At 39.7% G+C, this 16188-nt stretch overlaps 1 protein-coding gene across 3 annotated transcripts in view; it reads left to right on the top strand.

The window, feature by feature from the left end:
- gprc5cl1.L (G protein-coupled receptor class C group 5 member C like gene 1 L homeolog) overlaps nt 1–13194 on the top strand; it is a 35220-nt gene extending 22026 nt beyond the window's left edge. For 2 of the 3 annotated variants that reach the window (XM_041577427.1, XM_018235061.2), the window contains exons 2-5: nt 8029–9077; nt 9922–10016; nt 11588–11731; nt 12902–13194. In XM_041577427.1, the coding sequence (XP_041433361.1) occupies nt 8036–9077; nt 9922–10016; nt 11588–11731; nt 12902–12928 (1308 nt within the window). In that variant the 5' untranslated portion in view covers nt 8029–8035 and the 3' untranslated portion in view covers nt 12929–13194. The remainder of the gene's footprint in view (nt 1–8028; nt 9078–9921; nt 10017–11587; nt 11732–12901) is intronic. The other variant, XM_041577428.1, reaches the window with a different exon arrangement.
- Nucleotides 13195–16188: the final 2994 nt, after the last annotated feature.

Here is a 16188-nt window from a genome sequence, read left to right as displayed (position 1 = left end):
GGCAAAAGAGAACAGGGCATTCTTTGCTGCCCTGATTTCTAGGATGTTGGAAGGAACTCCCTTCTGCTGTGACGACCACAGACCCTGAATCCACTTCTCTTCCAGATGTGCTCCCCAGCCCCACGTGGATGCATCTGAGACTAGAATCCTCCAACTCGGTTGGACTAGAGGGAGACCCTTGCAGAGATTCTCTATTGACAGCCACCACCTGAGATAATGGATGAATTCCGGAGAAATTTGAATCTGTTGATTCCAATCCTTTGTCAGTCTGTCCCACTGATCCAGAAATAACCATTGCGCTGGTCTCATGTGCCACCTGGCCCATCTCGTGACTGGGATGGTTGCCGCCATGGAACCTATCAAAGACATTAGCTCCTGAGCTGAGACATGTGTCCTCTCCAGAACACCTGCCGTCTGACACCTCAAAGCCTGAGCTCTCTGAAGAGGAAGTGATACCATTCCCCCAATGGTGTCGAACATTGCTCCCAGATATTGCAGTGTCTGTGATGGAATAAGCTGACTTTTCTCCCAATTTATTAACCAGCCATGGGCTTGTAGACACTGCAAAACACGGTCTCGGTGGAGAATGAGAGACTCTCTGCTTTTTGCCGACATCAAAATGTCGTCTAAATAGTGCCATATGGAAATCCCCTCCAATCTTAAGGCTGCTATCAGGGTAACCAACACCTTGGAAAAGACCCTTGGAGACGTTGATAGACCGAAAGGAAGGCACCGAAACTGGAAGTGTCTTCCTGCCAGTGAAAAGCGAAGAAATCGCTGATGAGCCTGTATGACTGGAATATGAAGATACGCATCCTGCAGGTCTATGGACAGAAGCCAATCTTCCGGCAAGACTGCCGCAATGATGGAGAAAATTGACTCCATCTTGAACTTCTGATACTTCAGATGTTTGTTGACCTCCTGAAGATTCAGAATCGGTCTCCAACCTCCTGAACTTTTCTCCACTAAAAACAGGGTAGAATAAACTCCCCTTTTCAGCTCCTCTTGTGGGACTGGGACAACCGCTCCCACTTCCAACAGCCACTGAACGTACTGATCCAAAGCCTCTCTTTTGTCTTCCGAAGCTGGGTAAGGTGATATTATGAATTTGTCCTCTCGTGGGACTGAAGTAAATTCCAGATGATATCCTCTTCTCAGAATGTCTAGGACCCATTGGTCCGAGATGGTATCTTGCCAGACATGAATAAACTCCCCCAGCCTGGCTCCCACTTTTCCCTCTGCCAACGGATAGTCAGGAAGATTTCTTAGGCTGTTGAGTCAGCCTGGACTTATAACCTCTTGGAAAGGCATACTGACCCCTCTTCCACGCAAATGGCTTGAAAGACTCTCTATTTCCTCTAAAGGAATGGTGAGAGGAGCCTGCCACTGCCGCTCCCTGAGAGCCAAAAGACCTAAAAGGTTGAAATCTTGGTCTCTTCTTTTCCTGTGGCAAAAACTGGCTCTTTCCTCCTGAAGCCTTAGTAATAACCTCATCCAATTTAACCCCAAAAAGACGAGAACCTTCAAAAGGGAGAGTACACAGACTCATTTTGGATGAAGTATCTGCTGACCATGACCTGAGCCATAGTGCTCGTCTAGCGGCAACTGAGATAGCCATTGAGCGGGCAGACAGTCTTGTAAGATCCACTGCACCTTCGGAGATAAACCCTGCCGCTACTTTCAGCTCTGCTAGACTTGCTGAAATCTCTTTAACATCTGCATTCTCATTAACAGCTTTGTCTATGGATTCTATCCAACAAGACATGGCTTTGGCTACAGATACTAAGGCGACTGCTGGTTTACATGCTGCTCCAGCCACCATAAAGGCCTTTCTAAGATCCGATTCCACTCTTCTATCCATAGGATCTTTTAAGGCAGAACAATCATCAATTGGCAAGGTTGTCTTTTTGGCCAAGTGGATGACTGCGGGGTCTACTGATGGAGGTATGGTCCAGTCTCTAACCTCCGTCTCCTTAAAAGGGTAAAGTCTAGCAAACCTGGTGCCTGGAGAAACAAAGGAGACCTTCTTAGCCGCCTTCTGCCATTCTGCCTTAATTAGATCCGCTACCTCCCCAAACAAAGGAAAGGTCTGACGATTCCTAGATGGGGCAGGTAATACCTTGGGAGTTTTGGAAGACTCCACTTCATCCTCTACTCCAAGTGTGAGCTTCAAGGCCTTGATAAGTGGGGAAACTAAAGCAAAATCAAACGATTCATGCAAGGTTTCAGAATCCTCATCAGAGTCTGTAAGGATATCTACAATACTGGGAGACTGGCCTTCTTCTTCAGAAGAGTCCTCATTCGTTCCCCCTGTCTCATGACTGGACACCTGACCTTCCTCTAAGGTCTCTCTAGCTGACCTGCATAGGTCTTTGCAGCAAGCTTCACAAAACTTTTTGCCCACTAGAGGTGGCTTGAAACACCCCACACATTCGGACATAGGTGTCCCCTTAGTCTTGCGCTTTCTCTGAAGAGTGATATCAGGCAAGCTAAGATCAAGAAAAAGAAGAAAAAGAGAGAGAGATAAGATATGGACAAACCAGACAGAACAAAAAAACAAAAACCTTAAGGAGGGACTTACCTAGCTTGAAAGGCAGAGGCACCTGAGGCTGAATGATCCATCTCAACAATCCCAACAACGCAGCTAAAAAAAAAAAACACCAACACCAGATTACACTAACCATATAAACCACAATGACAAACTTATCAAACAACACTCACCTAGTAGACAGAACAGGTAGAAAACTTCCCACAGCAGATAGAGCTTGGACTAAAGGAAGCAGGGAATAACCAATACTCAAGATCCCACTATAAGTAAACTCCTACACGACTAAAACCTTCCCACAAGATGGCCGTCGCTAGCGCTAAAGTCCTAACTGAGCCGCCATCTTGGAAGAGGCAATAAAAGCAGTGGAATCGATAAAACTAATTATCCCCCAAGGAAGGCGAGCGCTTAACCAACTGGCCCGCCCCCCCTGACCGGATTCCGACCGGCTCACATATGCGCCTCACTTCCTCGTCTCCCTCTATTGCGCGACGAAGCGCAACCTAACCTGCTAGAATGCAGAACCCTGCCTGTGCGCGTCATCGACCAGCGCCAGTGTGGAAGGCGAACGGTGCACGTAGCAGCCGACAGGGAAGGGAGAGGCAGGGGAAAAACCCTGGAGACAAGCTCCGCCAAAAGAACTGTATATACTATAAAAGAGGGACTAGAGACAACCCTCTGTAATAATAAAAAATCCCCGTGCGGAAAAGACCCCTCTTTGAGGGGCCCCAGCCACAAAATCCAGGGAAAAAGGTATGACCAACCAACCTAAAGCTACGGATCATCTGTGACAGGAGCAACTTCACAAGCCACCCACCTGACACGCCTCTGGGGAACTGGAAAGGTGACTTATATAGTTCCACTATGTGTCAACCCTTCTTTCACCATTCCCTCTCCAAACCTTCACAAGGGACAGAGGAAGGGCTCCCTTTCTCTACCTATATGTTCTCCTGCCATGGATTTGCAATCGGAACAGGGAACCAAGCCAGCCCTCCTGCTATAGACAGAAACAGAAAAGAAAAAGACAAGGAGGTGAGTTCTGGGGTACCTTTTAAAGTCTAAAGAGGGAGGGACTATCTGAGCTAGGGGCAGGAATGGGAGGGGCCTACCCTGGGTGCAATGCTGATATGGAGTGACCAGGAAAGTAGTGTTTCTTAAGCAAACACAGCAGTTTTACCAGTGCAGGGCAACACTGCATTATATTTTCATTACTTTAAAACACTTTTATTTTTTGATGTTGCTGTTCCTTTAAGGTTTCTCCAAATCTAATTAGGATAACAGTACAATCTGATTTTCCTGAAACAATGGGCTTTTTCTTTCTTTCTTTCTTTCTTTCTTTCTTTCTTTCTTTCTTTCTTTCTTTCTTTCTTTCTTTCTTTCTTTCTTTCTTTCTTTTCTTTTTATTTGTCTTCACATCCACTGGTTTAGTTATTTTTTTCTGTATTTAACAATTAGGGGCCGATGCACTAACTTCGAGTGAAGGATTCGAAGTAAAAAAACTTTGAATTTCGAAGTTCTTTTTGGGCTACTTCGACCATCGAATGGGCTACTTCGACCTTCGACTAAGACTTCGAATCGAAGGATTCGAAGTAAAAATCGTTCAACTATTCGACCATTCGATAGTCAAAGTACTGTCTCTTTAAAAAAAACTTCGACCCCCTAGTTCGCCATCTAAAAGCTACCGAAGTCAATGTTAGCCTATGGGGAAGGTCCCCATAGGCTTGGCTAACTTTTTTTGATCGAAGGATATTCCTTCGATCGTTGGATTAAAATCCTTCGAATCGTTTGATTCGTAGGACTTAATCGTTCGATCGAAGGAATTATCCTTTGATCGTTCGACCCTTAGTGAATCAGCCCCTTAATGTTATTAATGTTTGAAAATGTCATGCCACTGTATTTAGTGCAGCACATTCTCTAAGTCAGCTTAATATATGCTGTCATATTGATTTTTCTTGTTTATGTAAAATCAAATAAATATATTTTGAAACAAATAAAGACATAATAAGGGTTTATAGGGTTTACATGTCCTTTAATATCAAGTGCTGCATCTCTTCCATACGATTTAAGGTGGCCATACATGGACTAATAAATGCTGCCAATGCGGGCCTTCGGAAAACAGATTGGCCATGCATCGTCAAGCTCAAGGTGGCCATACACTGGGCATATAATGGAAAAAGAGTGTTGGTGCCTAGTTCATAAGGATGGTGTTCTCTGGTAGCATCAAACTAGTCCTGTAACTGATTCCAATCATCTTAAGATCCACCAAGTGGGGATGGCCAAAAGGTGCTGAAACATCCCATTATAAGATCTCTGGGGAAGGGATATCTTCACCAATACATGCAAAAAATTGCAAAGCAGTGATCTTCACAAAATACCAATCATGCAGCACTGGCTCTCTGCACCAAGTAGGTAGTAACTTTGCTAGGATCCTGACAGAATTATTCAGTCGCTAGCTTAAACATTTTAATGAGCTTCCTTTGTTAATAACTGTTGTTGTAAACACAGGCATTTATAACCTTGGAAGCTTCAATTTCTTCTAATTTGCCTTCATCTGAAAATATACCCATTAATTCAGGCATGGGTTCTATTCTTTGGTATTCATTTTTGAGAAGTGTCCGTGTTGTATTTGGCTAATATATTGCACTTTCATGGTGCAATATGTCGGATGTCACTTAAACAATGTTAAACTGTAATAGAAAAAGATTAGCCGACATATCCTCAGAGGAGCTGAATCTGTCAGGATTCTGAGAATCCTTCCATGTGCGTTTTCAGTTTCTAAGTACGTCTCCTGGTAAAAGCTGTAAGATGACATGCAGCAGCAGATAGTGTAAAATAACTTTTTATTTTTTAAAAAGTAAAATGTTAAAATGCACTCACATGGTGTTTGTTATAAAAAAAGCATATATATGCCTCCGTCCTGCTGGAAGCTCCCCCTTGAAATGTCCGCACAGAGTCCCAGAGCTCATAAAGGGATTATACCCTTTGGACAGATTCTGAACTGTAACAATTTGCTACATTAGTTGATACATTTCTTAGATCCATCTGTAGAATATTGTAACAGCTGCCTTTAAAGGAAACTCCGGCTTCCAAACCAAAATAACACAGAAACCCCATCACAGTTAACTGTTTTTCAAAAAGTATGTATAAATGCCATTTTTTATGCTGAAATCCAGCAGTTCTTCTCTTTCTGCATCATTTGAAATCCTGGCAGGAAAGGAGGAAATAAACACTGATGTTACAAATTGTAACAATTTCTCCACAGTTTACAGTCAGCATGCAGGAGCTAAGTAACCCGAAATGCATTGCACTGTGGTGTTCCTTTTCTTATTGAAAGGGAATTGTGGGGTTTGGAGGATGCAGGCTAAAGACAGATGTCTGTTGATACAAAGTAACAGAAGTCAGCCAGCTCAGCAAAGTGGTCAAACAGATCAGCAGGAGAGCAGGGGTCTAGGCTTAGGGAACTGTCAGAAACCATTAAAAATCATGAAAGGCCTGAATATTTTTTATATGATATATATTGCAAAGTTGCTTGAAATTATGTTTACTTTTCAAAGTTATGTTTTTGTGAATTACCCCTTTAATGAAACTCAGGTATTCTGCTCAGCAGGGCCAAAGATAAGAAATGTATCAACTTATGTATCAATTCAGAACAGTTTAGAGAGTTAGTAAGACCCCCAACCAGAGCTACATAAGAAGGTGAAAATGAAACTTTCAACTTAAATATCAGAAAAAAGGTCACAAATAGAAAATTGGAAGTAACTGGAAAAAAGTCTTTATTTCTGGTGAACTATCTGAAACCAACTCAACTGAAAAAAGTGTGAATGACCCCCAAACCTCCCAAAACCAGATCTTAGTGCTGTCTTATTCTTACCCGAACCCCCCCACCAACATTCTACCTAAAATAAGTTTCATATGTTTCCTACATAATTAGACTACTTGCTTACAGAAAAAAGGAAACATGCAAGTAAAAATGATAAATCCTAGTTAGTTAGTTTAGTTAGTTGGTTTAAAAAGGCTAAAAGCATCTGGCACAGGAGTCATCATAGTGATTGAACCCAGGTACCTCTGGCTGTCAGCAATGTCAGGAAGGAATTGTGGTTCTCCAAAATTTTAAGATTCTTCAGTTGCCAAAGGTTTTTGACCATAGCATAGGCATGCTTTATAATGTTACTCACAGGTCTAGGGTGACATCAGGACATACTATTCAGAAATTAATTCTCAGCATGCCCTTTTACTGTATTACCTATGGATACTAATATCAGTGCTTTAATGCACAAATTTATTGATATAGTCATGAAAGTGAAGCACGGCTTTCATGGTAGGTGTGAATTCATTGGGCTTAGATACAGTCTAGTAGGACCCAGAATCAATATTTTTTTTGTTTACTAGAATAAACTATGTACATACAGTTCTTTTATTCAATGTAGTGTCACTGAATAATCTCCTAGTAACAAGTTTATTATAAATAATCATCATATCTTCTTCCCCAATCTACCCAGAATAGCATAATTCTGATGCAATCTTAGAGGATATTTCAAAGTTATAGTTGTGATTTCTTTAAATAAGGGAATTTGATTCCCTCAATCTTCATGGCTGCAGTTTAAGTGTGTAAATATGTTTTTATTTCACCTGTAATTTCATACTTGTCAATGGTCCCAAACTTTTGCAGACAGTAGTGGCTTTTGAGTTTTTGTTCCATGAAGCAAATAGCTATGCTTGGTAAATCTAAAACTGATTTTTGTAACCAAAGATTTAACAATTTTAGTGCAAAGAGTGCAGCTGTGCTCTCAGCACTATCATCAGGTCTGGGGATTATAGGTCCTTTATTTCCAATTATCAGTATTACAACCATTTTAGAAAACAATCCATCTTTTTAACACCTAGCATAACAGTACATTTTTTTAAAAAAAAACTAGTCATGTATATTTCCACAAGAGGCAATATTTGTAACCCAGAATATTGGCCCATATTTATATACTGCAATAAATGTTACATTTCACACAAACAGTGAGCAGTCCATAGCTTAAAGTAATCCAGAATGCAGCTATTTTTTATGAGGTTGCTTTTCTGTGTGGTTGGTGCAGCCTTCAGTGAAAAGCTAAAATCAGTTTGCCAGTACATGCACATTTAATATAACCAGCAAGATTAGGTTTAAGAGCAGGAATAAACTAGTTTCCAGGACCTACTTACTCACAGTATTGACTAAATGGCTGTAAAGTGCAGTCATGTGTTACAACCCAATGGAAATCTAAACGTGTTTTAAATATAACCCTTTTGAGTACCACCTAGATTTGCTGTTCATTGTATTTCACTGAGCTTACTTACTACTACTTGACTACTAAATAGAGAAAAGTATACTCTCACTGATTTGATAATATCTCGTGCACAGATTAATTGCTTGTTACTCATATAAAATTATATTTGCTGTATGTGTATTCTTCAGTGTTCTGGATATGTCCTTATAACTTTTTTTCTAATTACAGACTTCCCATGGCTTGTTTTTCATCATCAACTGGTTCAACCTGGACTTTTTTTACCTGTATATGGCTACTATCCAGTTTCTGCCAGTCAGCCAATGCTCAAACCACAGCAGTCCCATCTGGATGTGGGGCGGGCATAAATCCCCTATACTATTACTTATGTGACCTCAATGCTGCCTGGGGCATTGTACTGCAAGCAGTAACCAGTGCAGGCATAGTGTCTACTTTCATTCTCATGATTGTTCTAGTAGCCAGCACTCCATTTATCCAGAATAAGAAAAAGAAAAGTCTATTAGGAACCCAAGTCTTCTTCCTTCTAGGCACCCTTGGTCTCTTCTGTCTTGTTTTTGATATGGTTGTCAAGAAAGACTTTGCTACTTGTTCATCAAGAAGATTTCTTTTTGGGCTGTTGTTTGCCATGTGCTTCTCCTGCTTGTGGGTGCATGGAGTCAGCCTCAATTACCTTGTAAGGACAAATGCTCAGCCCAGTGGCTGGTGGGTCTTTGGCCTAGCTATGTGTCTTTCTCTTGTCGAGGCTATCATTAATACAGAGTGGCTAATTATCACCATTGTACGGACAGCAAACCCTACAAGTGACCCTTGCTCGATTGTCAATAAAGATTTTGTAATGGCCCTTATATATGTTATGTTTCTTATCCTTGCAGGATTTATGACAGCCTGGCCAGCTCTGTGTGGTCGATATGGCCACTGGAAAAAGCATGCCATTTTTATTCTGTTAACATTATTCTTATCAATTTCTATCTGGATTGTCTGGATTGTTATGTATGTCTATGGCAATGTGCAAGTTGGCAACCCCGTGTACTGGGATGATCCCACCCTTGCTATTGCTCTGGCCTCAAGTGGTTGGGCTTTCATCTTATTCTACATCATCCCTGAGATCTCCCAGCTGACCAAACCAGCTCTCGAGCAGTCGTTTGAGGAAGAGCCATACCCAATAAGAGGGGTGGGCTATGAAACCATTTTAAAGGAACAAAGTACCCAGAGAATGTATGTGGAAAACAAAGCATTCTCCATGGATGAGCCACCATCTGGTAAGTGCCAACTGAGTAGTGTAAAGATAAAACGTTGCATGAACTTGAAGGGGTAGGAGAAAAAACAGTTAAAAAGAAAACAAAAACATAACCTGAGGAGCTGATGGTGCAATAGATAAACACAACGCTGAAAATATCTTCTAAATTTGAAGCAGGGCTCTTTCATCAATATTTGTAACCAGTTATTATGCTGATACTTATGTACTATTTAATGTCATATGAGTGCTGCCATTGCAACAATATGCATGCTTTTACCTAGGTGTGACAATATTTTTAGTGAATTAATGCTCTAAACTTTAAGTCCAAGTGCTATGAATTAGCACTTGGAAAATGAAAATCGTAGTTTGCATAAATTTGTGTTACTATTACGGAAGTTTAGATAGCTAGACTGCAAGAAAAGTAAACTTGAATTTTGAATCTGATATTTTATACTTAAAATTGTTCCCTTGCTAGTCAGTGGTATTTGACTTGTGTTGATTGGTTACACAACTGTCTTCTTTTCTGCTTAATGGGGTAGTTCACCTAAAGATTAACACTTACCATGATTGTAGACATGGGCAAACAATTTGTCTTCAAGATGCAAGATAAAGACCAGTTAAAAAGTTACATAGAATAAGTCAATGTAACCTGTTAAAAATTAAGATACAGGTGAGCACTACCCTTAATTGTAGTTACAACTGTGACTTCTTTTGACCCACTCATTGAGGCAGCATGTTGTCACATGGAGCCAGACCCATTAGTAGCGCACAGATATAATTCTAGTACAGGTACTATAACCCAACTCGCTGACTTGGTCTGACCATATCACATAGGCTCTAAACTTTTTATTTTTTTATTTTAACAGCCAATAAGCCGGTTTCTCCATACAATGGATACAATGGCCAGGCAGGAAAAAGTGTGTATCAGCCAACAGAAATGGCACTGATGAACAAAGCTCTTGTAAGTGTCTCTTCCTATCTGTGACCAAAGTTAAGCATCTAATTTGCTGTATTAAAATACTGTTTATTTCTGACTGCAAAAGCCAGAAGGAACACTGTCTACTCCCACTGTAGAGAACCTGCTTGATTCCTACCATTTTCTTCCTTCAAATCTGCACTGTTTCAATATTTACATCTGCCCCCCCCCCCCGCAAAACCTCAGGAATATGAGTTACACAGTACCATAGTTACTTCTAGTAAAATAAAGATTCAAGGTCTTCAACTTCTGCCCATCACAGATTCCCTTATGTTGCTGTTGATCCAGGAGACCAACAGAAGGTCTGTTATAAAGGTTAGAACTTGATTGATATCCTGCTTATATATTTGTGTTTTGAATAACTATGTTACTGTGCACTTCATATTATTTTTGTAGGCTCAGTAACCTATGACTGCATATCATTGCCTCTTGGACAGCTACCACAAATGGTGAGACTGCATGTCTGTAATCTGAACAGAACAGAATATGTGCATCAATTAAAGTAGCCCTTTGTGGTTCTTTATTTGGTCAGGCTCCCTAGCCTCATAAAGTGGTTCCAGATATATAGATATTTTTATTCTCCCAGGAGTACCCACAACATTAAAAACCAATAAACTACCAAATCTCATCCTAGTTGGTTTAGATGGTGGACCCCTTATGCCCTTGAGAGTTGTATTGCCACACAGTATAAAGCCAAGAATCTAGTAAAAACTATATGAAACCCAAGAAACACCTCCCGTGAGGTATACTGCCTTCTCCCATTCATAACATATCAAATATCACTAACTTGGCACGGACGTTAATAGCTGGCGAATTTACTAGGTGGTTGTGCTCTGAATATAAGTCAGATTTTCCCATTCTGAGAACAAAAGGTCTTTTACACACTAAATATACATAATCACATCAAAGGGCTCTGTAAGATTAATATGCATTAGTGTTAGGGTACTTTTGTATGGACATTATGGACTCCTTTTCATTTTATTTAGTTTGCGAAAGTAAAACAGTAATGGTTTGTTTCCTGATCGTTTTGACTCATTGCTTAGAAACCAGTGTTGCTCTCAGTCTCTTTTGTGCAGTATGGCAGCATGGCTTTTCTGCCTATGAATTGCAGTGCTGCACATCTTACAAAGCCATGAACTAAGTAGGAACTCAGGCTTAGTCCATAATCTTCAGTTAAATATGAAAGTCACTTATTACAAGAAAGTCAGTGGTTTACAACTCATACAACACAGATAGATACCTGGATATTTTTAAAATGAAAGGAGGTTTATTCAGTAAAATGGTTATTTTAGAATTCCTAACTTAGGAATTATTCCTGACTTAGATTATTATTTACCCTACAATCTAACTAAATCTAGGGTCAGCATTTACTTCAGGTACCTTGTATTAATCAATAACAACAACAATCTTCAATTACAGCTTTGCCTAGTGCTTACTATAACATGCATCTCTGCTAAACACTTCTACCTCTGTTTAATATTATCTACATTACTGCATTTAACAAGTAGGCAACTTTGTACTTATTGGACTAACTTCTGTGTTCTTTCTAAAAACAGCCAGAGCTATCATATGATGTTGTCATTCCACGAGCCACAGCTAACTCACCCCCAGCTGCCAGCAGTAACTCCACATTAAGGGCAGATGATGCATATGCTGCGCAGAACTTTCACAATGCAAATCCTTCAGCCAATAACATACAGGTGTGATATTAATGGGCCAATGCTTAAGACTGAACTTTTAACTTGGTTGCTAAATGAGCCTAACACATGTTATCTATACATCATTAGCTATTGCAGTTGGGTCTGTATCAGATAGTTAGCAAACTTTGGGAAGCCTTTGCCAAAGGTCCACAATCGGCAGTCATCCATTTCTCTGGCAAAACCTTATGGCAGGTACACCCCTCCCACTGGTGGAATGCAATCAGAGAGCGTCTGCTTTGGCTAGAGAATGGTCAGGCAGTAAAAGACTTAAAGGAAAACTATACCCCCCAAACAATGTAGGTCTCTATTAAAAGATACTGAGTAAAACAGCTCATGTGTAAAACCCTGCTTCATGTAAATGCACCATTATCATAATAGTATACTTTTTTAGTAGTATGTGCCATTGGGTAATCATAAATAGAAAATTGCCATTTTAAAAAATAAGGGCCGCCCCCTGAGATCGTAAGATTCACTGTGTACACATACAAACCACATGTAAGGTCACATGAGCCAATTAACAGACAGAGTTCTGCCTTTTGCTTCCTCACTTCTTCCTGTTACAGTTAGTGTTGTAGTATTTCTGGTCAGGTGATCTCTGAGGCAGCCCAGATAGAGTCACGAAATGGTGGTTCAAGGCAAGAGATGTAAAAGGGCAATATTTATGTAAATATATATTCCAGTTTGGTAAGATTCTTTAATATGTCATTCAATTTGATATAAACTAACTGTTGCTTAAGTATTCATTTTGGGGGTATAGTTTTCCTTTAATTTGCCAAATGTGACTTGCATTTTAAACTTGTTGAATTTAATAGTGGCCATAAAGGGGCAGAAGTTTAGGTAACCCAGTTATTAATTTTAATATCTTCTATAAAAATTAGTGATACACCGAATACAGCATTAGGTTTGTTATTCAGCCAGGATTTGGCCGAACTGAATCCTTAAAATCATGTGATATTTTGTCACAAATCATGGAAGTAAACAATTTTTTTTTAGCTGCACGCTCCTCTCTTTTTCCCTTTCCTTTTTTTGGGATATGCAAATAAGGGTTCGGATTGGGTTTGGTATTCGAACAGATTTTTCATGAAGGATTTGGGGTTTGGCTGAATCCAAAATAGTGGGTTTGGTGCATCCCTAATGAAAATAAAATTACATTTTCTTTTGATATTCTAGTCGCAGTCTCCATACAAGCAATGGTGAGGTCGCAACACTACAACCACTACTGGAACCCTGGACCTAATCCCTAAAATTCCCTAAAGTGTTTATATAATCCTAATGTCTCAATTTTACCCTAACGTTTTAGTCTGTAACTCTAATCTCTAGGTCCTTCTAGCCCTATTGTACTCTGTAATCCTCGTTTGTTATCCACCATTTATTCCCTGTTTGCTATAATTGCAGTAAAGCACTGCGTATCTTGACAGCGCTATATAAATAAACGATGATGATCCCCTCTGCCTGCATACAAACCTGAAATATTTGTTGGAATCTCTGTAGTCTATCATGTGGTGCCTGGATAAAAAAGGGCTGTATTTTATAAGATAATATTCTGAGATGTGTTTTTATTGTCAGATGTGTTTAAAGGAGAACTAAGGCTTAACTAAATAAGTAGGCTAGAAATTTTGTATATTGTGTTTTGGGTTTCTTTACCCAACAACCACAACCCTGTAGCAGGTAAGATCTGTGTGTCCAAAGATTCCCCCTGTAGCTCCATATTCTTTTCTGCTGATTCACTGCACATGCTCATATACAATATGCATAGAATATAAATGTCACAATATAAGGCTGATTAGTACTTAATACAGATAATTACTACATGGCAGCACAGAAACCAGGGCAAATAGCATCAGAATTTAATAAGCAGCTTGTAGCATCAGCTTATATTACAGGCCAACTTCATTTTCTGCTTGATAATTTGCAACACCCCCTAAGCTTAGCTTCTCAACAGCTGCTCAGAGCCCACTGCGCATGTTGCAGACTCTTTCATTGTGACCCCCTGTGACAAGTTTGAAGTCCTGGATCATAGCTGCTATTGAGAATCTGAAACTTTAGGCTGGTGCAATAAGTTCAGTATATGAAATATGGCATTTTTAATCATATTCATTTTTAGGGTTAAGTTCTCCTTTAAGGAATTTTCTGCATCTATAGTGTATCTCCCTAACTTATCCAAAATAAGCATTTCACCAGGTCAAAAATGTGCATGTATACTCTTTTACTTGTTCTTTAAAGCAGAAGTAAAGTCTTCTTCCACTTGGGGGTGCCAAATGTTAGGTATATACTTGTATATACATACAATTAAAAATAAACAAGCCAGACATTAGATAATAGTTATTATACTCATCGAAAAGAATCCATGGAGTGTCCGCAAACTGCAAAGTTAAATATCAAACATGAAAAAGGAGGACTTAACCTCCAGGACTCTATCAATGAACTGAGTTCAACAGGATCCAAATAATTTAAAAAGGCAATATTTATTCACAACCATGCCCTGGGCATAGTTGTGAATAAATATTGCCTTTTTAAATTATTTGGATCCTGTTGAACTCAATTCATTGATAGAGTCCTGGAGGTTAAGTCCTCCTTTTTCATGTTTGATATATACTTGTATATACTTACCTGAAACCTGGGCCGGTGCTCCTATCAGCAGAAAACTGCACCGGTCCGGGGTTTTTCCAGTGAGCACCACTGAGTGATCCTCTGACGGCTTCTTCTTTCTTCTCGCGGCTGCGCATGCGAAGTTGAGCAGAAAGCCGTACTTTAACTAAAAAGTAGGCTATTTTGTTCTACTGCGCATGCATTTGCCTAGGAAATTTGAAAAAAGAAAAAGCCGGAAGAGGATCACTCCGTGGTGCTCGCTGGAAGAACCCCGGGCCAGTGTAGTTTTCTGCTGATAGGGGGTGCCAAGTGAAAGAAGACTTTTCTTCTCCTTTAAATATGTTACAAACAAAAAGACAGTTAAAAGGTTCATATACAGATAAAGTATTTAGGTAGTGTCCTTTAGGCATAAATGTGTTATATAACTAATAGGTGTGTAAGTGTAAATTAGTAAACCTTCTAGAAGGCTGATAGCTATAACAGAGCACTTACCACTTGTGCAGTATCAGTCAACATGCACAGGCCAATGCATGTTATTGTGACTGTAGTTTGGGGTATAGTGACCTTGACTACAGAGAGCAATTTGAGGGCTTAAGACACGGGAGAGGAGTTTAAGTTATATAAATATTTATGACCCTGTTTACTTATTATTTGGTTCTTGTTCTGTACTGATAACAATAATAGCCTCAGGCAGATATGGGGACAGATCATTATGGCGTTGCTACGTGGGGGGGGGGGTTGTTGTGGTACTACATTATGCAACCACAAGCAGTTTGATGCTTTTTGCACAGCAATGAAAAGCTGCAAGCCAGTTCTACTGAGTGCCTTTAAACAAACCAACATTATTGTATATATTTCACCCTTAAGCCAGGCACCTCACCAATGCAGATATGCATTGTGTAAAAACTCTATTATGTTTGTGTTAATATTAATTTACACAATATGCTGTATACAATTAAAGAGTGTTATTTTTACACTATGATCTGTGTAAGTAGGTGCGTGTGTTGAGTGAGTGTGTGTGTGAATGAATGTGGGGGATTAAGTTGCCACCAGTTCCCTGTAACATCAAATTCCTGCACTGGTCTCAAAGAGGAAAAAGGAGTTTCTTCAAATGCTCTAGGAACATTAATGACTGTCCTAAATTGAATGTGTTCTTATGACTTTCTGTTTGTTATGTAAATGAAATAAAACATTTATTTAATTGAAAATGTTGTTTTACTGTGCTGATTGCAAATATCTTACTTTCATTTATGAACATAAAACAGGTGCGATAAGAGTAGGGAATATTATATTAGTGTGATGAGTGTAATATATACTATACTGCTGTCTTAAATTGAAGGTATATGATACAGCAGCAAGGACTGTGGGGGCTATTACAGTTTTTGTTGTATTGCTATGGTAAAGGCATTTAAAAAATAAAAAATAAAGGAACATCCTATAGGGCTCATTTATGCTGAAAAGAGGTGTTGGTGCTAAGAGTTACAAATTTGTGTCACTTTTTGCTTGCACCCATACTGAACTGCCATGCAGCCTGCACTCTGGCTTTTGATGGATTAGGCAGGTGGTAAGTACTGGGCAGGCCCCAAACATCATCTGGCCCTCTATAGCTTGTGCATCTAAATGATGAGCAAGTTAGGGGATAGTCCAGGGGATGCCCATGTGTTACTTACCTAGCTGCTTTGTGGTGGTTTTTGTACTCCATCATTGGTAAGTGAGCTCTTATGTCTGAACATAGACAATAGCAACAATAGAAAGCAAGTAATTACTTTCCTATACATAGCATAGTAGACCATACACAACAATATTGGCTTATTCAGCATAGTGCTGCCCAAGTCATAGGCCAAATAGCCTCCATTTGATCATTCAGC

Source organism: Xenopus laevis, chromosome 9_10L (assembly GCF_017654675.1).
Source record: "Xenopus laevis strain J_2021 chromosome 9_10L, Xenopus_laevis_v10.1, whole genome shotgun sequence".
NCBI lineage: Eukaryota > Metazoa > Chordata > Amphibia > Anura > Pipidae > Xenopus > Xenopus laevis.
Note: the sequence above shows the minus strand (reverse complement) of the source record. Positions and strands in the feature narration are given on the sequence as shown.